The sequence below is a fragment of the Numida meleagris genome, chromosome 2 (genome assembly GCF_002078875.1).
Source record: "Numida meleagris isolate 19003 breed g44 Domestic line chromosome 2, NumMel1.0, whole genome shotgun sequence".
Taxonomy (NCBI): domain Eukaryota; kingdom Metazoa; phylum Chordata; class Aves; order Galliformes; family Numididae; genus Numida; species Numida meleagris.
Window position 1 is genome coordinate 43,186,423 of NC_034410.1, and position 24,547 is coordinate 43,210,969.

At 47.8% G+C, this 24,547-nt stretch overlaps 2 protein-coding genes across 5 annotated transcripts in view; one reads left to right on the forward strand and one right to left on the reverse strand.

Annotated features, from left to right (window-relative positions):
- ZDHHC3 (zinc finger DHHC-type containing 3) overlaps nucleotides 1–11,122 on the forward strand; it is a 28,005-nt gene extending 16,883 nt beyond the window's left edge. For 2 of the 3 annotated variants that reach the window (XM_021388890.1, XM_021388889.1), the window contains exons 5-7: nucleotides 614–695; nucleotides 3,834–3,964; nucleotides 10,809–11,122. In XM_021388890.1, coding sequence (XP_021244565.1) covers nucleotides 614–695; nucleotides 3,834–3,964; nucleotides 10,809–11,042 — 447 coding nt within the window. In that variant the 3' untranslated portion in view covers nucleotides 11,043–11,122. Of the gene's footprint in view, nucleotides 1–613; nucleotides 696–3,833; nucleotides 3,965–6,643; nucleotides 8,305–10,808 lie in introns of those variants that run through there. The other variant, XM_021388891.1, reaches the window with a different exon arrangement.
- On the reverse strand, nucleotides 13,705–24,307 carry TGM4 (transglutaminase 4). 2 transcript variants are annotated; one of them, XM_021388886.1, is made up of 14 exons: nucleotides 24,152–24,307; nucleotides 20,200–20,379; nucleotides 20,019–20,125; nucleotides 19,678–19,807; nucleotides 19,212–19,330; nucleotides 17,903–18,010; nucleotides 17,280–17,454; nucleotides 16,650–16,788; nucleotides 16,308–16,411; nucleotides 15,812–16,063; nucleotides 15,250–15,600; nucleotides 14,689–14,858; nucleotides 14,384–14,520; nucleotides 13,705–14,056 (listed from the first exon to the last, which is right to left on the reverse strand). In XM_021388886.1, exons 1-14 carry the CDS (start codon nucleotides 24,162–24,164, stop codon nucleotides 13,915–13,917), a joined length of 2,127 nt encoding a protein of 708 aa, XP_021244561.1. In that variant the 5' UTR covers nucleotides 24,165–24,307; the 3' UTR covers nucleotides 13,705–13,914. The 2 variants fall into 2 exon arrangements, with proteins under 2 accessions (XP_021244561.1, XP_021244563.1); XM_021388888.1 differs by having other exon boundaries at nucleotides 20,200–20,375; nucleotides 24,152–24,296.

Below are 24,547 nucleotides of genomic sequence, written 5' to 3' on the forward strand. Positions count from 1 at the left end.
GCAAAGCTAAGACAGGGTTTAAAAAAAAATGGTTGAATTACAAAATGTTGAAGCCTGACAGGAATTTTCCATGCCAGTATCTGCCTCAGGGAAAAACACTTATTTAAAGGGAAAAAAATGAAATCCTTCTTCTGAAACTGAAAAACAGATAAAGTGCGTATTGTGGCTAAAACAAATTAGCTGTTGTTTCACTGGTCAACTGTAGTGCTCTCGTGCTTAAGAGCACGGACATGAGCTTTGACAGCGTGATACCTCAGTGTCAGAGAGCTGCTTGTCTCTGAGAGCTGCACTGTGCTTGGCAGAGGTGAAGGCCACGTGCTGTCTGGGAGGGCCACGCTGGGGCGCAGGACACCAGGCTTTGTGTCCTCCTGGCTTCCAATTAAACTTCTCTTTCCCGTGCCGTTGGAGCTGTTGGTAAGGCCAGAATGAGTTGGGTGTCACCTTGGTGTTTGCCACCTTCAGGTTGCTTTATTTGGGAGATGGGGGTTGTTGATTTTCTGTTTTAGGGTTCTTTTAAGTCTGATCACTGCACTTGATTTTAAGAGGTTGAAAATGAGCTTTTTGGTCTTTGCCTGATGCATGTGTTACAGCCTTTTTTTTTTTTTTTTCCCAGATGTATATAGCACTGATTTCCCTGCATGCTCTAATTATGGTGGGATTTCACTTCTTGTATTGCTTTGAAGAAGACTGGACAAGTGAGTACTAACAAAGCATCTTATTAAAATACCAGATTATCCTATGAAAAAGACCTTATAATGCAGTTTGCTTGTAAGACAACCCTTTTTATATCAGCTTTAGGAGAATGGTATCAAAGCTCTGCTATGTGATCTTCAATTATTTTTTTTTCACGATCAATCCTGGAACTGCATAATTCTTTCTGATGTGCCAGGATCTCTGCCCTGAAAAGTCCTGTTCAATCTTAGGGCTGATACTGCCTGAGGGGAAGCTGAGATATAAAGAATCCTAGATAGTATGTGTGTTACTGTTTTCATAAGTGCAGCACTGATTTCCTGAATGCCAAAGCAAGATAAGGAGAATGTGTATGCTCTTCTTAAAAGAGTAATGTGAATCATTGTTGCAAGACTGCCAGGAAAACATGTTAACTCAAGTCCAAAAATCCATCCTCACGAGAACAAACAATTCCTTTCCACACACGCAAAAGAAAAATCAACAACAACCAAAATAAACTGCCAGCCCTCATTCTGGAGAAACAAGTGAGTAAGTTTTCACATAAGCATTTGACATATGTTTTTTAAAAAGTGTAGGCATGGGAAATCCTCTAGATAATGCTGAATTAAAGAGACAGGTGCCCAAAGTTGTGTGTGCAGCTTGCACATTTCTTGGAAGGGCATTAGCTTCCTTTTTCTTAGAATTCCCGTTTCTTAGAACGTGTCATTGCACATGAGGATTGATTTTTATTAGCTTATAATACTGTGGAGGATGGGTACGTTCACATATATGAGCTGAATTTGACAAGCTTGTTCTGCAGTTCAGAACTTTGCCAAACAGCTGCCAAATGGCACTGAGAACATCTGGATTTGGCTATGGTGGCTAGGGCCGTGATGGAAGGTTACATCAAAGGAAACTTCCCTTTCTTCAAGCCTGTGTCTGTGGGGGAAGCAGTTTCCCACCTGTCCCAGGTTTTGGCAGAAGAAAAGAACATTTACAAGAGATGGATCTGTTGTTCCAGCTGCCTTACATTTTTGCTGGTTGTACCTGATTGTTGCTTATCTCTTTGAAGCTTAACATCTGCTCGTGGGAGAAATACTCGTCTTTTTTTATTAATTTTTTTAATGATACTACGCACCTAGTACATGTGGCACGTGCTTGTGCCGCTTGTTGAGAACAATGCAGTGATTGCCAATACTAATATTTCAACCTACCTCATGGCATCTCAGAAGAAAACAGAACCCAGAAAAAGAAAAATCATGGACAAAGGAAGTGTGTTCAACAAAAAATGGACAGAGGAGTGCTTTTTTGTCAAGACAAATAATGTGCCACTATGCTTAAGTAAGGAAACTGTGACAGTTTTCAAAGATTATGATTTGGAAAGACATTATCTGCAAAAACATGCTGCCAAATTTGATGCATATTAAGGAACACTTTGTAAGGACAAAATAATGGAACTGAAAAGAAGCCTGTCATTTCAACAAAATCTTTTTTAAAAAGTTAAAACTCAAAAGAACTTTGTTATAAAAGCTACTTACACGGTAGCAAAAAAATGAAATCTGAACCATCTATTGATGGTGTGTTTATTAAGCAATGTTTGGAAAGTGTGGCAGATACAATGTGTCCCGATATCTGGTATAGCTACTGATGGTGCCCCAGCGATGGCTGGTGAAAAAGAGGGATTTATTAAGTTAACAGAAGGTGATGCAATTGCCACTGGTAAGTCGCTGTTGATGAAATATCACTGCATCGTAGATCCAAGAAAATGTATATGCAAAAGCTTTAAAAATGGATAATGTCATGCAAATAGTTATCTAAGGTGAGAGTTGCATAAGGTCCAATGGATTGAATCGTCACCAGTTCCAGGAGTTCCTTAAAAGTATGGATGCGATTATGAGGACACCATTTACTTTTCTGAAGGAATGTGGCTAAGTCAGGGTAAAATGCTAAAGAAATTTTATGATTTGTGACATGAGATCAAGTCATTTGTGGAATCAAAAGGAAAATTCGTGCCAGTGCTTGGAGATGAAAAAATGCTTCACCAATTTAGCAATTTTTGGTGGATTTGATCACTCATTTAAATGAGTTAAACGTGTGTCTTCAAGGTGAAAATCAAGCTTATCTGTGCTATGTTTCAAACCATAGCAGTGTTTGGAATGAAACTTAAATTACGGCAAGCTCAAGTGATGGCAAATAATTCCATGCATTTTGATCTGTTGGCTAAACACAGGCCGGTAAACAGCAAAAAATAGGCAGCTCTGCTTTCAGTTCTGATAAAGAAATTTGAGAGTCGGTTTCAAAATTTCCAAAAGAATCATCAGTATTTTTGTATATTTGTGACTCCATTTTCAGTTGACGTAAATACATTACCTGCACATTTTCAAGTGGAATGTATAGAGTTGCAATCAGACATTCAAGTCAAAGAAAATTTGATCTTGTCTCTAGATCTTGTTACTAGACTTTTATAAGGTCTGCCTTAACAGAGAAAAATATGCCGTGCTTCACAATCATGCCTTATTCATGTCATCGCTTTTTGGCAGTATGTACACTTGTGAACAACTGTTTTCAAGGATGAATCACAGGAAGAGCAATATTTCATCAAAAATCTCTGACGAGCTCCTTGAGAACTCACTAAGAATTGCAACCACTTCCAGACAACCAGGCGTGGATGCATTAGTTTCACAAAAACAAGGCCAAACTTCCCACTAGTTTTATGTTTTTTTTCTCTCTGTTTTTTATATTTTAATAAAAAAAAGAAACAACATATAAGTATTGTTACTTTATTATATATTTTATATGTGGCTCCAGACAATTCCTTTTCACTCAGCATGGCCCAGGTAAGCCAAAAGGTTGAACACCCATGCTGTGGATGGAAGAGAATAGAGCGGACTCCTGACTAGCAGGCTGGGAAAACCCCTCACTGGAAAAGAAAGCTGCTTCTTGGAACATCATGGGGTTTTGTTGTTGTTCTTATTGCTTTGTTAAACTTGTAGGAGCGATTGCTTCATTGTTGTGCATCCTCAAGAAGTCTGAGCTTCCCCGTGCACCTTTTCGAGTGTGATCACCATATCGTTCATTTGAAAAACTCATGGCCTAGTGGGTGTTTTGTAGCTGCTGCATTACCCAATCTCTCCCCTTCCAACGCCGTTGTTTTGTCTTCACAGAATGCAGCTCCTTCTCTCCACCAACCACAGTGATCCTTCTCATCCTCTTGTGTTTTGAGGCTCTCCTCTTTCTCATCTTCACCTCAGTTATGTTTGGGACCCAAGTACACTCCATCTGCACTGACGAAACGGTGGGTGTTTCATGTCCTCTTTCCTTTACCTTGTCTCTCACCGTTTGTAGAAAGAGTTATGGGGTTTTACCTCGTTGCATGGGGAATTCATGCGTACCCTTTGAGGAAAAATCCAATGTGACCAACTGAACCAGCACAGTGCTAGATTGTGCTCTCTGAAAGTTGCTGTGAGGAGTGGTGTCCACCTACCTAATTATTGGTTGGGATGTTGTGGAATCAGACATGACCTTTGGTAAGGTAAGGCATTGGTAATGATGTTTACTCTGCACAGATTCAAGAACTGTAGATTCAAGAACGTTTTTCCTTTAATGAAATGCTGCTAGGCTGGTGTTTTAAATTTTGCTGAGTCCCTGCTGGTGTCAGAATATGCAGCGTTATGTGCTAGAAAATGTTCAGTTTTAGCTTGTTAAACAGTTCAAAAACCATTCTCAGGGGAGGAAAAACAAAAACAAAACAAAAAAAAACAGCAGGGGAAAAGTGGAGACATTCCTGGAAATGGAATGCAGTCCAGTAGTGGTGGGTACAGTCTGCTGCAAAGCCACCATGTTTGAATACATCACAGTAGAGGTGACGTAGTAATGTTGCTGCCCTTGTGTCGCTGCGTTTGCCTGCTTCTGTAAAGACGGAGCTGGTGCCTCCTGGTGATGCTCCCACACGTGAATGCTGCTGGCTTTCACCAAGCACGCTCAGATATACGATAGCTCACGTCAAAAGACCAGAATTAACTGGAGCGACTGAAGAGAAATTACATTCTTAAAAGAGGGACAAGAGTGCCCCGCCTCCTTTAGTATTCCTTACCCTTCGCTTTACTCATGGCCAGTAGAAGCTAGAATAAATATTTTGGCTGCCGTTGGAGAGCTGTGGCTGTCATTACAGTGTGTAAGAACCCCTTGCTCCTGAGCCTTCTTTACAGCGCATGTTTTTCTGCCTGGCTTCTGCAAGAGGCTGACGTTCACACTGTGGCTGTTCTGTGCTCAGAGGAGGGCTGCAGCTATTCTTCCTGCCAGGGAGACCTCCGGGACGGAGTACAGTGTCATACAGAGCAACAAGATCCTGCCTGAGTTGATCAATATGTGTGTAAATTGGCAATGCTCTCTGTGAAACCCTCATCCTAATTTCTCAGTCTTTGAAACCTGGCAGGAATTTTTAGAAGCTGCTTCCCATAGTCAGGTACACAAATAAGTTTCCTTCGTTTCCCATCACCTCAAATTCTGGAAACTCTTAGGTATGAAAGAACTTACGCCACAAACTAAAATAAAAAATATGGACACTCCCTGTTTGGTTGTGGGGTTTTGCTTTTGATTTATTTAATTTTTTTTTTTTAATACTTAGCAGTAAAGATTTTGCTCTTTGGAAAGCTCTGTGCTGTCTGTTGATTTTGCTAGCATTAAGCTAGCTGTGTCTGGCAAACAATCTGTTTTGAGCGCAGGATATTTCCAGGTGAAATTCTACCTGATATGGCCTCTTTCAGTGTTTTATGTCACATTCTAGAGGCAGGGCTGTGTTGTGACCTTTCTCACCTTCTTCCAACCCCTGGGAGACCTCCTTCTCCATCCTGTGCATGCTTGTCCCTCTGGGATGGTTCCTCTGTGCCTGGAGGCACCCAGATCCGCAGTATTTTGCCATTACCTCTGGAGGTGACATTATCAGGGGTCACTGCAGCTCTTGCATTTGGCTGAGCTTTTTCAGCAGAGCACCCAGAGCTGGTAACTTGAGACACACAGACATATTACAATGCATTAATCTATAGCACAGGAGAGGTGTGTAGGTCAGGAGAAGCTTACCTTGCAAAAGATCATAAGTTAAAGAATGTAACGATCTGCCTGCTACCGCTACCCGTGGAAGAATAGTGCTCTCCAGTGACCACACCGGTTAATTTTGCTTCTGTGGCAGCCAGTCATAGCTTACCTGGAAGACCCAATTCACGTTTATGGGTTTTAGGTAACATACAGATTTGAGTTTGTGGGTTTTTTCCGTTGCTGTTTGGTTTTTTGTTGTAATAATGACTGAGCAGTGAGTGTTCCAGCTGATTGCTTGATGGCTTATTTTTATTTTCCCTCTAACCTTTACTAAACAATGCTAATGATTTCTCTCCAGTTGGTATCTCATTTAACCTTTTCTCCCTGCTGTCGGCCCATGCATGTTTTGGCAGTGATTTAATGAAACATGAAGAGGCACCTGGTAGACTTAGCCTCGTGGAGCTGTGGGCACTTCCTGAACTTGCTTGGTGAATGTGGGAGCATTACAGAGATTATCTCGTTGGTTTTTTTTGTCTGCAAACTTATAATTGTTTCCTCTAATTTTTTTTTTTCCCATCTGGTTAGCACGTAATGCTTTCAGCCGTTAAAGCATGTGCTTTGTATTTGGTTTTTATGTGGTGGGGTTTTTTAATTGACAACAGAGGCCATTGGAGGGCAGGTCTTAAAAGGTTTGATGAATTTTCCAGGCCTGAACAAAATTAAAGCGGTTCTACTTCCGAGAAGTATTTTCTATCTTTTTATTATTAGTAGTATTAGTAGTAGTATAAAGCAATGGAAAGAAAAGGAGAGGCTCTAAAGATGCATTTTAATGTGTTTACTCCATCCTTTGGATAAGGGGTAACCGAGAGTAGACCTTTCCACAAATCCAGAGCTGCAAAAACTGAGCGTTTGACTGAAAATGTGATATTTCTGTTTTCAGGGAATAGAACAATTGAAAAAGGAAGAGAGAAGATGGGCTAAAAAAACAAAATGGATGAACATGAAAGCAGTATTTGGCCATCCGTTCTCTATAGCATGGCTTAGCCCATTCGCAACACCAGACCAAGGAAAAGCAGACCCATACCAGTATGTGGTCTGAGGAATTCTTGACCAGCATTTCCACTAAGATAGAAACATATTGCAGCACTACTGTTTAAATTTTCCATGAATGTTTAAAACGAAAAGCAAGACAAACTTTTTTTTTTATGTCTAATGAATGGCTGATAATTGCAGAGAAAAAAAAAGCCCTGTATTCCACAATTTCAGATAATTCTATATCTCTGGCTGAAACTGCTGCTGTTGCTTTTTCTTTCTTTCTTCTTCTTTTTTTTTTTAATCTTGTTAACTTTACTGGCCTTTGTTTCTCTCTGCTTTCTGTATGGCATAACTAACCGTGAAGGGAATTTTCCTTCTCCGTTGTGACCCACCTCTTCTGAGTAGATTTTCGTGCTGTCTCCTGACTGTGATGAGCTCTGTGGAAGACATGTGAGTGCCAAGTCCTACACAGACACCTTTGGGCTTCCTGAAGGAGCGCGTCGCTCTTTCAGAAGTGAACTTGAACTGGGAAGTAGACGCTTCACTTTATCAAAAGGCGCAAGACGAGAACGTGACACAGCAAGAGAGCCAGTTGACCTGGTGGTTGCACGCAGTTCAAGTGTTTAAAGCAAACATTGCCAAGACCGCTTCCCCCTCGTTTTTCCTTCCAGCTACAGAATTGATTCCATCTTTCTGGCATTACTTTGTCTGTTCCCTCCCTCGTGCGTGGGAAATCATTGCCATCTTAGGGTGACTGTGGCAGATTTAGAGGACTTTGCGGATTTTTTTAAATGCCTTACGTCTGCAGAAAAGAAAGAAAAAGAATCCGATTTTCAAATGCTTAGTATAGCAGCAGCAGCATGTTGGTGTGTGTTTGTCTTGGTAAATGAGTTGTTGGAGCAATGCCTGTTAAATAGTGTTTAAAAACTGACGTGGAACGCCTAGAGGCAGATGGATGACTGTAAAGACTAACCTTGGTGGGATGTGTCGGTATGCCAGAGAGATCGATTCTGCATTCTTAGCATCACCCTGGTGTAGAGCTGTGTAAATCTTTTATCATGTATATGCACACCTGTGCATGTGTGCAAATGCACATGATGCGTGTGTGTGTTAAAACCGGGAAATGCTGATGGTAAGGAGCATGCGTACTGTTATGGACTGTGTGGTGATGAAAGGGGGGGGGGCAGAAGGCATTCCAGAAACAGGTAAGGCCAAGCCATTCAGAACCATGACTGATCCCTTGTGTTCAGGCAGGAATTTTGCTATATTTTTGGATCATTACTGCAGTAGACCTAGCAGGAAAACTGCGAACAAAGGAAACAAATCCAAATCAGCTGTGTCCAGGAATTCCAAGGAATCTTTTCTTTCCTTGGTTTAAACAAAAGCCGTATTTTTTGGAAGATGACGTGTTTAGACTGCTTCAAAGCCATGGGGGGATGGAGGGAAATCAGGGAAGGAGAAGTTCAGTGGATGTCTCATTTCGGAAGTAATGTGAATGCTGCATCTTTTCAATCTGTCAATGCTTCCATATGGAAAACAAATGCAATAAAACTTTTCCAAAAAAAATTGTTTGCTGTTCTTATTTTCTTTAAAACTTTGGAAAAATCTGTAATGGCTTCCTGACCTTGGTCTGACCAGGGTTGGCTTTTGTCACCCAGATAGGTAATGAACGAATGCATCTCGCAGTATAATTCATTGCTGAATTGCACGTTCTAGTTTTGTTTTATGTACTGTTATTCACTGTGTGTTTTGGAGAAAGGTTGCTTGCATGGTTCTGGCATTTCGATCATTGTGAAAAAAAATGTAATTACTCATGTCTGGTCTCAAACAAACACAAGGTGTTAAAGTATTACACGGTATTGTATTTTCAGGCAAACTGTTCTGATGTTCAGTGCCTGCAGAAATGTCTGTCCCTTGGTGCCTGCTGTGTGCCTCACTAACCAGTGTTCTCTGCTCTATTGGCACTGTGCATCTCACAGTGTGATTTGGTGCAGTGTGAGTGCTCCTTCACGTGGGTCAGCACCAACATGAGGAGGGCAGACTTGCTGGCTCTCCCGGACAGCACTGCCTGATTTCAGGTGCTGGTTCTGCTTTGGTGTGGCCGACAGAAATGGGAGCACAGCCGTGGTGAGAGGCGGTGTTACAGTATTTGCCGGTTCTGCTTGTGCCTTCCTTTTGGATTTTACAAGCATATTGAAAGAACCAAATGCCTTCCTTCTGAGCCGTGAGAGCTGCCTGCAGGTCGCTGCTCCCGAGCCAGGGCCCCCAGCGCCTTGTATGGCACAGCACAGGAATGGGTGCTGAGGGAGATGAGGCGAGGAGCCAATTACACAGCGCTGCTGGTAAAGCGATAAGTTCCTGACTGCTGATTCTTTTCCCACTCGTCTCTATTTATCTGCGCTTGCACATCACAAATTAAACTTAGGTATCTTGGGAACCTTCCTCTATCTTTCCCTCCCTTTCTGTAACCTTCGTCACACCCTGCTGGCTGTGGCAGTGAGCCAGAATGAGAACAGTTGCTGATTTTTAACGGTTTTGTCTGTTTTGAATGCATGCCCTGGAGGGATCAGTGAGGCTGGGCATGGAGAGGACAGGGAGAGCCTTGCCCTGCCTGCTGTGCTGCTGCTGGCTGAGCTGCCCTTAGCACAGCCTTGTCCTGACCACGTTTAGTGCCGTGATTGGTAGACACTGTTCTGAGCGATGGGTGCTGGTCTGGGAAGATGGGGCTTGCTGCTTGGAAGCCTTCAAGATCCTTATCCCCCATTTTAGCAGTGTGGATTGAACTGGGTTACACAACCCTATCGCCCAAGGAAGCTGTGGGTGCCCCATCCCTGGAGGCGCTCAGGGCCAGGTTGGATGGGGCCCTGGGCAGCCTGATCTGGTGGGGGGTAACCCTGCCCACGGCGGGGGAGTGGGACTGGATGGGCTTTAAGGTCCCCTCCAACCCAAGCTGTTCTGTGACTGTGACTGAAGACAGGGTTAGAGCTGGCATGACCAGGGAGGCTTTGAATGCTTGGTGCTTTTTCTCCCCAGTGTTAGTGCAGGAGCAAGCTGCTGCTTGTCAATTATATAATACCATGTTAATTATGAGTCTCACTGGGGGTGCAGTTGGGGTGCCACAGAGATTCTCATGTTGTTGTTTTCCCCCTGCAAAGCGCTGAGACGATTTGTGGCTACTTAGAGAACACCTCTGGAATCAGAACGCAGGGGCGGTTCTCATCCCGCTATTCTAAAGCTGCTGTTTTAAATGGTTTGAACTGAATTTGCTCATTTTTCCTCTCCTTGAACATCTCCAAGCTCCGGTCCCGTATCCTCGCTTCTTGAGGAGCAGCATTTCTGCACCGTCACCTGTGTTGCTGTCACACTCATCTACAAATCTGACTCCTTCTCGTGTGTGATGCGGAAGGTGGGCACGAAGACGTGTGCCCTACTTCACATAGGAGTGGCCTTAAAAACAAGCGCTCCAGGTGCTCTGTTTCTACGTAGAGAAGACTTCCAGAGTGAAACATTGCCACTGAGCTGTGCTCTGCACCTGAGCACTTGCAGTCAATGTGTGTCCTTACTGGTGGTCTCGGGAAGAGGATGGGTTGGAGCTGTCCCACTGCTCCTTCGCACTGGGATGGGCCTTGAGCAATTGGTGAAGTAGAAATAGCGTTCCTCAATATTTGCTCTTAATTGGTGCCAAACGTGTTCTCATATCGATTTTCATTACCGAGCCAAGGTCTGGCTGCAGTAATTCCCAGAGCCTGGGAAATGCTGCAGTGTTTTCCTGTATCTGAACTATTGTTAAGAAAAGCCCAAGTAGGGTGAAATTTCAGGCTGTGATTGTATCTTGTTACTTGTTGGAAGGATTCTGAAAGTACTGGGAGAAGAGGTCCAAGTTTGAAAGAGGGATGACTTTCCAGAAGCCTTCTTTTTACCAAGCAATACCAACTTACACTCAAATAATTCACTGGGACTGGGACTGTCTGCCTGTCTGTCCATCTCGGTAGCTAAGCTGTGAGCACCACGATGCAGCTCAAATACCCGCTTTGAATGCAAAACGCCTCCAAACTCTCCTCTTCTTGCAGGGCATCGAGCGCCTTAAGAAGCAGAAGCCGACCTGGGAGCGGACCAGCGGCTGGGAGGGTTTGAAGGCGGCCTTCGGCGGTCCCTTGTCCCTGGCCTGGCTCAACCCCTTCTCCAACCTGGACTGCAGGAGCCCACCGCCGCCGCCCCCCGCCCCCGCGGCCGCCATCATGACGCAGGAGGAGATCGAGCAGTTCCTGGCGCGGGAGGTGTCCATCCAAGTGCCCCACGAGTAGCAGAGCATCCTCGCAGGGGCCAAGGGGCACTTCCAGGTGGTGTGTGTTACTTGATTAACTACTTGTGGTGGAGACACAGGGTAGGTCTTCTTTTTTTTTTTTTTTTTTTTTTTTTTTTTTTTTTTTTTTAATGTACTTTGGGTACTTTTGGTGCAGAATTTATTTCAGGACTATTTATGGGGAAGTCGGGTACAGCACCAGCAGAAGCAATGCAAATCTCCAGAGCAAGTTTTACCAAAAATGAGAGCCACACACCTTTTGGAGCTGTGTCCTGCCTTACCGAGCTGCTCTTGTGTGGCCTTCAGGGAGAGCCCGGCTGTGGGGCCAGAGCCGTGGGGCCTCATGTCCCCGCTGCACGGGCTGGATGAGTGTTGCCTATTGCTCCTGCCGGTGCCTGCATTCAGAGGTGATGCTCCAGGCATCAGCATTCTGACAGCCAAGATCTAGACTGGCTTTTGGCTGTTTTTGCCTTGTTGTCATCTCCCGCACCTTACTGACCAGTGGCACCTCACCTGGGCGAGGTGCTCCTGGATTCCCGCCACAGGTTGTGCAGCTTTGAGGCCCTGTAACGTGCAGCAAAGATCATTATTGCCTTGGGAAAGAGAGATGAAGCAGCTGGGGGATAAATCAAGGTATTGTGGAAGACCTGGATTAACTTTCAGTTATTTATGAAAGCCCAAATTCCTCTTGGTATTGCAAGATTTTTTTCCCCATGGCAGCAATAAAGGAGTTTTTGGGATGAGCGTGTGGTAACAGTCTGGTGGGTGGCTGATCAGAGCACAGTGGGGCCAAAACCCAGGAAAACAAGGGGAGATGTTTCAAAACAATAGTGACCCCCTGTGTTTATCCCCTTTTTCAATGAAAAATAGATTTAGGGGGGAAAAAATACATCAGGAACTGTGCGTCTATAAAAAATGTCTTGGGTAAAGGGCAACAAGCTGCACCTTGGGGAACCTGAGGTATCCTCTTGCTGTAGGTTGGCCCTGTGTAGCAGTGTGGTGGGGAGGCTGTCTCACTTTTGCACCAGCCCTCAGGGTCCGCATCACAGGGACACTGGGGACATATGTGAGTCTATAGGGGATTTCCTACAGGGAAACGTGGGGGTGTGTAAGGTGGAAGCTGGGGGCAGCTCGTGTTCCCCAGCTGTGGGCTGCTGTTCCCAGTTAACTTTCCCATCTGTGGGTGGGCATGGGGCTGCGGGGCCCCGCAGGAAACCAACATTGGAAGCAGTGTTTGGGGTAATGTGACAGCTGCATCCCCAGTGCTGATTGCTGGGTTCCGCCTCCTGCATTGCTCCTCAGCTGTGGGTATTTCTGGGGTTTTTGTGTTGTTTCCATGGCTGAAACTGGAAAGTGGCGTGAAGGGGGACTCCCCTCTGCCCCCTCCATGCTGTCACATTTTCACTCATCTGAGGGGCAGGAGCTGGAAGAATGCTGGCATCAGGAAACCAGAGTGTTGCCTCACTCCTTGGTACCCTCCTGCTCAGCCTTGGTACAGTGTGGCAAAAGTCTGAAGGAGCAGAAGTCCTCATGAGTTGGAGAGATCTGCTTTATTCCTAGCCCTAGCATCCACCTCATAGTGTAACTCCCACCGGGTAGCTTGAGACCAAAGTGATTTATTTCTATGAAATTGAAACCAGCCCCCTTCCCCTCCCTGTGGCATTGTGCCTTCACCACCAGCCCGGGCTGTGGCTCGCCAAGAATGGACCCGGGCTGGGCTCCATCAGCACTGCAGCATGGGGCTTCAATCCATGGTGCATGGGATCGCAGTGGCCATGGGCAGTGTTCATGGCTTTTTAAAGCAGGCTTTCTATGCAAGTAAAGAACCTGTATCTCTTGGATATATATATATTTTGATAATTGTAACTCTGGTTTATGCCTCCGAATGCTAATTGTACTTATTAAAGAATTAATACTTCCATGCTGCAGACCGTGCTCCTCCATTCTCTGTGCTCCACTCTGCCCTGTGGGGCTCCCTGCCCTGGGCAGCCAGACTGAGTGCCTGACTTAGTGGTTGGCAAACCTGCCTGCGGGACGGGGGTGGAGCTAGGTGGTCTCTGAGGTCCCTTCCAACTCAAACCATTCTACGATTTTTTTATATGAATCCATGGCAGGGGGTTGGAACTGGGTGGTCATTGAGGTCCTGTCAAACACAAACCATTCTGTGATTTATATAATAGAATCAGGCTTGAGTTGGAAGGGATTTTAATGGCCACCCAGTGCCAACCCCCTGCTGTGGGCAGGGCTGCCACCCAGGGCCCCATCCAACTTGGCCTTGAGCACCTCCAGGGATGGGGCACCACAGCTTCTCTGGGCAGCCTGATCCAGATAAGGGGTGATAAGCTTCCAGGAGAGTGCTGGGATGGTGGTGGTACTTTCAAAATGTACATCCCACCCACAAAAGGATAATGAGAAAGAGTGCAAGAGGGGAGGAAGATGTATGAGAAATGCTGTTTGGGGAGACTGTGCCAGGTTTGCTCCTTTTGCTGTCTAAAGCCAAAAATACAGAGTGCCAGCATGTTTGCCAGCAGGGACAGAGAGGAAAGCACAGGGGGAGTTGCTTAAAATGTGTCTTGAGCTCCAGTGCAGTGGGGTCTGGGCAGCCTCATGAGACTGCAGAGGCTGCAAAACAGCCCCAGCACAAACGTCGGCCACACAGTGAATTTGTCAATTTTAACGCTCTTTATTGAATCACAGTCAGCTGCAATCAAAGTAGCTATGGCTATTACGTCAGTGTAATTCCCTTTGCTTAGTGGGATTGTAGTTCTTTGCTCATCAAGCTCTATCCTGCAGTCAAGGAGAGGAGTGGTGGCAGGGACCCGCAGCTGTCACACGTTCAGGGTCCCCTTCTGTCCCCTGCCAGGGTGCTGTTCCTATTGGGTGACCTTGATAGCCTTCTCCACCGAAATGTCTTTGACCTGGTTGGAGGTCAGCCTGGCCACGATCTTCTTCTCTCCAACTCTCGTTGGAGTGCATATGACTTCAGACTTAATGATCCTGCCCGGCTGTATATCCCTAGGGAAAAAGGAGAACAGTCCCAGCATGAGCTCCTTGCACATCATGGATCTCATTTACCAGTTTGTCATAGTTTTGCTTAAAGAAAAAGCCACTGCATTTGTTTAGCACAGGTTTGCCCTTCTCCTGCAACCGAAGTGCAGCAAGCAGGGCTTGGTACCCTATGGAGAACCCCCCAGCACTGTCTCGAGCACGTATGTTGAAGAGCTGCACCGCTCACTGTCCCCTACCACTTCCTCAAGGAGAAATAACAGACAAGAAGGAAATGATGTTATTCCATGCCCATCAGCTGTCTGGGGCTCAGAGTTGCTCAAAACCTCATCTTACCCTTCCTCAAACGTCGCCATCTTAAATATGCCCAAGCCCTCCACCATCAGCTTGCAGTTGTCCAGGGGGACGTTCAGCTTGTTTTTGAAGATGAAGGCACAGGTGAAGTCGTTGTTCACCTTCGCCGTTTCTGGCATCTGGAGGAGGAGAGCGAAGCAAACACAAACACCGGGGATCAGAGATGTGATGGAGGTGCTGCTGGCTCTGCCAAGCGGAGGTGTTTCCTGCACTCCCCCCCACCTCATTTTGGGACCTTTGCCTGGGGCTCCCTAGCCCCAGCCAAGCCCGAAGGGGTGCAGCCTCACCTGGACCTGGATGGGGGGGTACTCGAAGCTCAGTGACACCTCCTTGGTGAGCTTCTCAGGTGTCCCCTGGATCTCAGCGATAGCAGTGACCTGGACGTGCTCTTCATCATCCACTGTGGCCAGTGCCTTCATGTAAGCATCGGGCATGATCTTCAGTGGGATGCGCACCTCTGCGGGACAGAAAGCACAACTCGGCTCTTTAGCACATCAGTGGCAGAGGCCGCACTGATGGCAGTGCCTGGTGATGCTGGTGGGACGCAGGGTGAGGCACATTTGCTGAGGTCATCCTGCCCCGCATACCCATCTCCCCCTAGTGCAAGTGCTGGCTGAGAAAGCACTAGCAGCAAAGATATATATAGATATTTTTGGGAAGGGTGACTCATGCTTGGAATGAGCAAATACTGTCAAGTATCCATTGCTTGTTAGTGTGTTGTTTGGTACATTGCAGTCATGCTGCTGGGGATCAGCAATGTAGCCCAGATTGTTCAAAGATATGGAGCAAGCAGCAAATAGCCCTGGGGGTAAATAGCCTATAAAACATATCACAATTTCCATGCCTACCAGATTGGCCTTCCACCTTGACAGTCTGCTTGATATATCCAAGATTGGCATGGACTTTCCCAGTGTAGGACTGCAGCTGGCAGGAGCTGGCAAGGTCGACAGTCCAGCTCCCGGCCACAGTGCTCTTCACGATGATGGCCACCTCAATGGGATCACCAGGACACAGAGGCTTTTCCTTGGTTATCTCCAGCTGGACCCCAGACTTGGGGACCTCCTCATTTAGGTCCTTGCCACCCGTGCTGCCTAGGCTCTCAACTATGGGGACTGCAGCAAAGCGTGAACGAGGTGTCATCCCTGAGGGCTGCAGGTAGGAGACGGCTCTCTTCATGGATGCCCTTTCCTCTGAAGAGCCTGATGAAGGAAAAAAGCTGCCTCAGAGCCGTATCTCAGTGCCCTCACCCAGAGCCACCTCCCTTCCCTTTATTTGTTCTTCCGCTGCTGAGCAGAAGGTGTCAGGGCACCGACTGCCTCCAACCTCAGCTCAGGAGAGCCCCTTGGTTTGTGCTACCACTGGGAGCGGGGTCTCCCCTTTGGCTCTGCTTTGGAGGATGGGGGCAATCACCTTCAGGGAACTTATACTGCCGGGTGATGTCTTCCCGCCTGTTCTCCCCCACGGCCTTTGTGCTGATGTTGGCGCCGATGCTCTGGCTCTCCACGCCCAGCTTGGTGTACTTGTTCCTGCCGTTCTCCTCCTTGACTTGCCAGTAGACCTTGTCGGCATTCACTTCCGCATACACAAACTTGCTGTCGTAGGGCAAATACACGTCTCCATCTTTGACAGCCTTCACTGGGCACGGGCCACACTGGAAAATACCTGTAAAGCACATTCAACACTACTTGCTACGCCAAACGTGACACACACATAGTGTATTTACACATTCATGTACCCACAGTGCCCTGCAGGGTTGGCTTCCAGCCTGCCAAGAAACACCATTCCCTGCTTCCCGGGCTCAGACAGCGGCCTCAGGAGCTCATTGCTGGCTGGAGACCACAGCTCCATAAAGAACATCCCTGCCTCCCTTGGGAGTTGCAGAAGAGCCCTTCTGGGTAAATCCTACCTTGACTTTGCTCCTGAGGGGTCGCGTCGATTGCCTGCCAGCCATCAAACCCTGACGGCAGGTCCTTCCGCTTCATCCAGACGTCGTTCCACACATGGAAGTTCCTGTGTGCATTCAGGTTGGAAAGAAAGGGAGTGAGCTCTTGTAGGCAAGAGTGGTGAGCTCCTCTGCTTAGCCCTTCCAGAGCGCAGCTTTAATGCGGGATTTGTGGGCAGCCCTGTGAAACCCTGGGCTTTCTCTCCCTCCCCAGCAGCAAACACGAAGCAAAGGGAAAGTCTCCAAGGAAAGCCTGCTGGGGCTGGGGAACGGAGTGTTGCACGGACTAGGGAGCACTGAACCTACCAGACAGAGTCAGAGGACATCCACTTCAGCTTTTCTCCTTTCTCATTCAGGTAGACGTCAACCCTCAGGTTCTCATCGGTGTCATGCGCCGAGTTGAAGTTGCTCACGCTGCGGGCCGGGATCCCCAGGCAGCGCATGACTGCAACACAAACAGACAGAACACGGGGTCACAAAATCACCTCTGGGGTCACCTGGTCCAACCCCTGCTGAAGCAACGGCACCTAGAGGGGCCTGTGTCCAAGTGGATTTTGGAGATCTCCAAAGGGGAAATGCCACAGCCTCTGGGCAGCCTGTGCCAGCGCTCTGTCACCCACACAGCACTGTGTGCTGCCCGGTGTTCAGAGGGAGCTCCTGTGCTCCACTTCATGCCCATGGTCTCTTGTCCTGGTGCTGGGCACCACTGAACAGAGCCTGGCTCTCAGTGCTTCACTCTCTCCCGTTTGGTATTATACACATGGATAAGACACCTGAGCCTCCCCTACAGCAGTCCCAGCTCCCTCAGCCTCTCCTCACATGACAGGTGCCTCAACCCCTTAATGAAAACACCAGCACCAAAGGGCATGCAGAAGTTTCCCTGGATTACCAGCATAGAAATTAGGATATCAGATAGAGAGACATTTCACCCTTTACCTGTAGTGAGGACTCCTGAGAAGACCCAACATTGACCATAATTGACGGGTTTCTTCGTTTTGTAATACTGCTGCAAAATTGCAACACTCCCAATCCATGCCATGGGGGACGTCCCTTTCTCGTACTTCCCTGACCAGTTTCCCATCACGACACCACTGTCATCGTTGGCGTTCACCTGTGTCCATGCACACACAGAGGAGACTTCAGGGGTGAGGCTGAATGAGGCCCAAATCTCCCCAAGGTGCTCCACAGCCCCACAGCACCCTACAAGGCTGCTGGCACCAGCTGGGGTTTCCCCGCCTGGAACCCCTCTGCCTGGATGTCTTCAAGCATCCTAGGCCCCAGTGCTCCCAGCAAGCCTCCCAGTGCAACCAGCAGCTGCCCCTGAAGCACGGCGTTGGGCCTGGCCACCAGTTGCCTACCAAAGGACAACTGCTGGGTCAGCAGCACACTTTGGAAGTGGGGAGATGCTGCGTTTCTCCTGCTTCTTCCCTCCACCCAAGACGCCTCCCTAGCTCTTCTCCTGCCATTTTGTACTCATTCTATTCCCCAGGGAAATAAAAGCGAGTGAGAAGCAGGAGGGAAAGCTAGGGGGGCAGAACACTCCTCTGAGAGAGCCATACCAAAGCAGACATGGCTCTGGACACAACCACGGGATCCCTTCTACTGCTCATCTTGAGCTTGCTTTTGTCCAGCAGGTACATGCAGGTATCCAGGATGGATTCCTCAAACTGTTTTGGAGAGAAAAAGGAGATATTTTTACACACCACTCTGAAACAGAATTTGCTCCCTCAGCTTAAGGTCTGTCTAGGTTTTTGGAGGAAACTGCCTGACTAGCCCAAATTTTTGACCTTTCCTTATGATATTGAATGAACCTACTTCTACTTTCTGGGCAGTACTGGTGGTAGATGAATGGTTGGACTAGATGATCTTAGAGATCTTTTCCAACCTTAATGTTTCTATGATTCTGGAGCCTATGGAGTTTCCCAAAGCCATTCTCTCCAAAGAAGGGTTTAAATGAAAACCCACCTTGGGAGAGACCAGCCTCTGTCACACGTCTTACAAGCAGAGCCAGAACACAGCCCAGCAACTCTTTGCTCTTGCGAGCACTCCTCAGTCAGTTGCGCCACCTCCCTGAAGCCTTGCACGCTGCTCACATGAATAATGACATTTTGAGAGGGCTACAGATATTCAGGCTATTGACATAAGTACAAAACAGATTCTGGCTTAAAAGTACATAAATGCAAATTATTATGGCAAAAGATTCCTAATTAGCAGGTGCTGATAAAACTCCCTTAGGTCCTTCTCAGAGAGATGTCAGACATCCTACACAATGAAGCCTGACAGAATATCAGCATCACTTCTCCTTGCCTCATGGCAGAATCAATACTAAGACAGGCACAGCCCTGTGGGCACTGCCCTTTGGCCCCTTTGTGGAAAATGCGTCACCACGAAGACTTTCGCTGGGCTCCGCTATGTTATTCAGTTTGAAACTGCAGACTTGGAGAACAAAACAGAGCAAAAAAAGAAACCCCCAAAGGAACAACAACAACAAAAAGATTGCAGCAGCATTAATGATGCAATGGGGACAGAATCGTGTGTCCGCCCTCTCCCCAGCTGCTGAGTTGGCCAGCAAGGGGGATCCCAGAGGGGAAGATTTGGTCGGAAATGCTCTGTTCTCAGTTTCTGAAGACTTTCTCAAGGTCTGATGGCAAATGTTCCATTGAGCTCTGGTCTCAGGCTGGGGCTAGGGAAACTGCTTAAGTAGGTAGATTACTCTAAGCAGGTGAGACTTCCCAGTGAAACTGGGGGATTACTCAAGTGCTTTGAGCAGCTCATGGGCTTAACCTATTTGTGGATTCATTTAAATTAACACCAAACAGAGAAAGAGTGAAGAGAGGTAATGATGCTGAGGGGACGGCTGTGCCTTACCTGCCCGAAATTCCAGGGTTTGCTGTGTATGCTGTAGACAGACCCAACATAGATGTAGCCGGTATCGTTGAGTACATACTCCTTTCTCTCAGCGTCATTGGACAGGAAGACAGTATCACCTTGAGGAAAAACACTTAGATGTTGGCTGATTTTCACACTTGCTACAGGAAGATTTTCCTGGAATGCTACACCATGGCAGCTGGCGGTCTGTAACACTCACACCACTTGGTGGCCGTGTGGCACTCACACTTTTCTTGCTATTGTGGGAGGGTTCCTATAAGACCAGTCTTTATTTTAAGCCCCAAGGGCTCCCCAGTGAGGAGCTGGCTCATTGCTCTTGACCCACAGCGATGCAGCATGTTAGAGAGAAGAAAGGATGTACATGGGAAGGAGGAGAGGAGAAGCTCCCAGGTCAAGTCCCTGCAAGCAGAAACGATAACCCTGTTTGCTGGATCACCCTCCTTACCTTCACACCAAGGGTTGAACAGCAGGTAGACGGCGTTCTTCTCAGGCTTGTAAATATTAGAGCCAGTCTTCACGGTCAGGCCATATATTCCCACTGCGGCATTGGGTGCGCTGGTGACAGACAGCGTGCACTGGGAGTCGACAAGGAGATAGGACATGACATGACCAACCCTCCATGGTGGCACTGGCACTGTGGGGCAGAGGGATGGGGCACATCCTGCGCGCCCAGTGGGGCAGTGGGAGGTGAACAGGGCAAGGCTGCTGCCCATGGAAAACCAAGGGGAAGAGGAAACACAGGACGGGGGCTATGGGGTTTTCTTCCAGTGCCGCCCCATGCCCTACCTCTGTGCCTTTGGACTTGATGATGGCGATTTGCCAACCGCTGACATTCCTCGTACTCCTGGGGTTCAGCGACATCAGGGTCCCTGAGGGCTCCATCGGCCTTTCCCCTGGAAATAACAAGTTGCATGGGTTTGCAGGGCTGTGCGGTGCCCTGTGCTCTCCCGCTCGGAGCAGTGCTTACCGATGCTGAAGTGCAGTGCCAGCTTGTCGGCGGCTCGCAGCTCCCTGCTGAGGGTCAGCTGCAGCAGGAAGGGCTGCCCACGCCGCACCACCAGGTTCGAGGTGCTGTATGCATCCGTGTGGTGCTGCACCGAGTTCTGGCTCTTGAGGAAGTCAACATTGGTGACCTTCAGGTCTCTGTCTGGAAGAGCGTTTGCGGAGGGGGAGGGAGATAGGAAAAAATAAATTGGTATATTGGTCAGTAAAGACAGTTTTCTTCTTACTAGAGCTCTTGTGGGTCATGAAAACACCTGGTCCCCAGTGGTCCAGCAAGAATGCTCGTCAAAGACCACTGCAAGGAACAGATGGCTCTACAGCAAAAACCAGTGCCAATTCTGCCACTGGGTCCGGAGCATCCCACATCATAGTGCAGGTGCTGGGGGCGAGAGGAGTCACATTGGCAGCAGCCGGGACCATCCTCCTGTAACACAACTTGCTTTGCCACAAAGCAAACTTTGCTTTGGCACAGAAACACTTTTGTTTTGATTTTGGTTTTGTTTTCGCAGTTCTGGAGCAGATGCCAAAGAGAATGATGCCCCAGGCACTCTATGTGCAGCTATGCATCTTCCTCACCTTGTTGTCCTTCACTGGAGGCAACATGTGCATGTGTGCATAAACAGCTATAGAAATATATGAATAGCCAAAAGCAAGGATCCTTGAGCACTACAAATGGTTCTTCGTTACTGCAGATACTAAAGCAACAATGGTAGTAGTGGCAGTAGAAGCCGTCACTGTAGTAGGAGTAGTCACAGTAATAACAGCCAGGACCAGTGGCTTAAAAATTAATCCCAACTGTTGGTTTTATCTCGGGTCAAAGACTTTATTAACCTTGTCTTGGCACTGAATGTATCTGTCGTGATTATCAGGTAATGGTTGACAGTAGCTGTGATCACCCCTTGTGGGACACAGGCACTTAGCCAAGTGGGATGTGACCCAGAAGTGTCAAAATTCAGCCCCTCAAACCTCAAACTTTGCAGGAGCAAGGCAAGAACCCTCTGCTCCCCACTAAGGTGGGGGCCTGGGGCTCTGCCCAGGTGGGGCAGGGAGAGCCAGAGCATGCCAGGACGTGGCCATGCCTCCTCTGAAGTGTCAAACTGTGTCCTGCCTCTGCCCATGAGCCTCCTTAGAGCTAAGTACTGTGCAAACAGCAGGGAGTAGCAACGCTAAGCAAGTGCTTGGCTCACAGGTGATTCAGATAAAGAGGTGGGAGAGTCAGGAAGCATGAAAACTGGGATCACTTAGAAATAAAGGAGTCAAAGGTAGGAGGGGTTAAGGGATTAAGTCACAAAATGCCTTGACAGTTTATGTGGCACCGCCAGTGGTGCCAAGGTGAGCATCACTGGGAGCCAGCCCTAGTGCTGGGGAGGCTGAGATGTGCAGGCACAGCTTCTCGTGAGAGAGGCTGCAGGCAGGGCTGGATCCTGAAACCCAGCCTGGATCAAGGCTGCAATTGCTGCACAATGACTACAGCTCTGAGCAAACCGAACAGATCGCCCAGTGAGCTGCACCAAGTTACTGCCTCTCTGTATTTCCTCCTATTTACTCAAGAAATCATATTCATTGTAACTGTGTAAGAATTATCAGAAGTATGGTAAACAGACTTAAAATTAACCATCACCTTTCATTCACTGGCTGCCTTTTGGAGTGCTTTTTGTTTGCTTGCTCCATGCCAACGCCAATCTCGGGCTGATACTTTGCACAACAGGGTGTGCAGGACACCAAAAATTTCAGCAGGAATTGTCCAACCCTTTGCTGAAGGAGAAGTGAAGGAAAGATATTCCTTGGAACAAACCAATCTCCAGCCACCAGAGCTGCTTGCCTTTGCTCCTTTCTAAAGCTCTGGTGAGCCCGTGCTCTGGAAAGACATGCAGCTGTTGCAGTGGGTCCGGAGGAGGGCCACAAAGATAATTAGAGGGCTGGAGCACCTCTTCAATGAAGAAAGGCTGATGGAACTGTGCTTGTTTAGCTTGGAGAAGAGAAGGCTCTGGGGAGACCTCATTGCGGCCTTCAAGTACTTGAAGGGAACTTACGAACAGATGAAGGACCTACATTTGAGGGATGAGGGTTACCATCTGATAGTGACAGGTCAAAGGGGAATGCCTTTAAGCTCAGAGAGGGGAGATTTAGGTTAGATGTTAGGAAGAAATTCTTTACTCAGAGGGCAGTGAGGCCCTGGCACAGCTGCCTATAGAAGCTGTGCATGCCCCATCCCTGGAGGCACTCAAGGCCAGGTTGGATGGGGCCCTGGGCAGCCTGATCTGGTGGGCGGCAGCTCCTGCCCATGGCAGAGAGTTGGAACTGAGTGGGCTTTAAGGTCCTTTCTAACCCAAACCAGCCTGTGAGTCTATGGTTTTCTTCTCAGTTTATTTTTTTGTTGGCTATCGTTGATGTTGAGGACGCAGAGAGAAAATAACACAGACAATTATTTTTTTGGAGCAAGCCCTGACTGTGCTGAGTCTCATGTTGAGGAGCCATGCCCACCCAGGGCTGCATGCTGACCACCCTGCACTGCTTTCTGAGAAATCACACCCCTGGTGACCTGTGGTCCAGCTGTCACAGCTATTTGTTCTGAGAAATGCCATGGAACCGGCTGGAGGCATCCCCTATCTGTGGAAGCATCCCCACCCTTAGGCTGCCTTCTTTGCAGTGCCTGTGGGCTTGTGAGCATGCAAATTAATGGCTTGTAGTGGATGAATGCTCTGAGTTACATATATATAGATATATTTTTCTCCTAGTTCTGTGATTTATCTGTTACAGAGGTGTTACAACCTGACCCAGAGCTTCATCCTTACAGTCCCAAATGCAACATCCATAAGTCATGAGGTTTAAAAAATCATATTGTAGAGCAGGGTGTTTACAGCCAGTCTGGCTTCAGTGGGAATAAGGGCTTCCCTGGAAGGAAGTGCAGTGAGAAGTATATGGTCTGGCTGCAATAAGGAACAAGATTTGGACACCTGCATTTACTTACCATCCTCACCCAACCTCGGGGGAGCACTCATCTCAGGGCAAAGGTGCTGCCGCCTGAGGCTGGCAGGGAAATTCCAGCTCATCCACACACAAGGCACAGAGGTATGAAATCATAGATTCATAGAATCATTCAGGTTGGAGAAGCCCTCTAAGATCACCTAGTTCAACCACCAACCCACCCCCACCATGCCCACTGACCACGTCCCTCAGTGCCACATGCACACGGTTCTTGAACACCTCCAGGGACAGTGACTCCAACCACCTCCCTGGGCAGCCTGTGCCTGTGCCTCACTGCTCTTTCTGAGAAGACACGTTTCCTAATATCCAACCTGAACCTCCCCTGAGCAGCACAGGACAGCGTAGTCCTGCTGCCAGCTCTGCCTTTGGCACAGCCACCCCTGCTGCCCCGCTGCCCAGCTATGCACCAAGCCCAGGGCTTGGGCTGACCCCAGCAGCTTTAGCCACTGCAGGAGTGACTCAGGCACCTCACTGGGTCAGTGCAGATTCTGCTGACAATAGGGCAAGCCATGGGACAGACTGAATTCCAAATAAATCCCTCTCATTCACTTTGCAGCTTCTGACAGGTGGTGTCAGCCATCCCTAAAGAGCAATAATCTACACAATCAAGCAGTCTGAAAGAAAGAAATTCCTTCCAGCTTGGCCCAGTAAGTTTTCAAAAAACACATTTCTTGCCCATTACCATCAGCGGAGCCAGATTTCTACAGGTTGAAGAAAAACAGTGAACACTGGGTTGCACTTTCCAGCCATGTTCAGCAGAGACCTCAAAACCACAACCTGCACAGCCTGACCCCGAAAGCAGCACTTCCCCAGTGGCACCCAGACCCTCTTCCCCAAAGTCTCATTCACCAGAGCCTGCTTGAGCCCGAGGCCTCGCCGCAGGAGCCCTGCCAAGCTGCAAATGTACCGCATGTTATCATAAAGCTCACCAGTAAAGCTCATGGTTCTTGCCGGTGTTGTGACCAGAGAAGGTTGCGATGCCAGTGGCTTCTGAGCTCCCGAGTAGCCTCTGTGCTTGCTGCAGGAACAGGGCTGCCCTTTTTATCTCTCTGGCTCTGAGGTGTCAGCAGGTCCACTGCCAAGGGGTGGTGTTTAGAGAAAGGAAGTTCCCGCGGAAAAAAAAAAAAAAAAAAATGACTACAACTCCCTCTGCACATAGTCAGCCCCTGAAGAACAGCGAAACTTAAATCCCGCCTCACATGGAAGGTAAATTTGCACAATCAGATGACAAGTGGACAGACCCTTCACTGACAAACAGTAAATCATGGATTAGATGAGTAACAAGAATGCACTCGTGCCCTAATATCCAGGCTGCTGGGACTGGG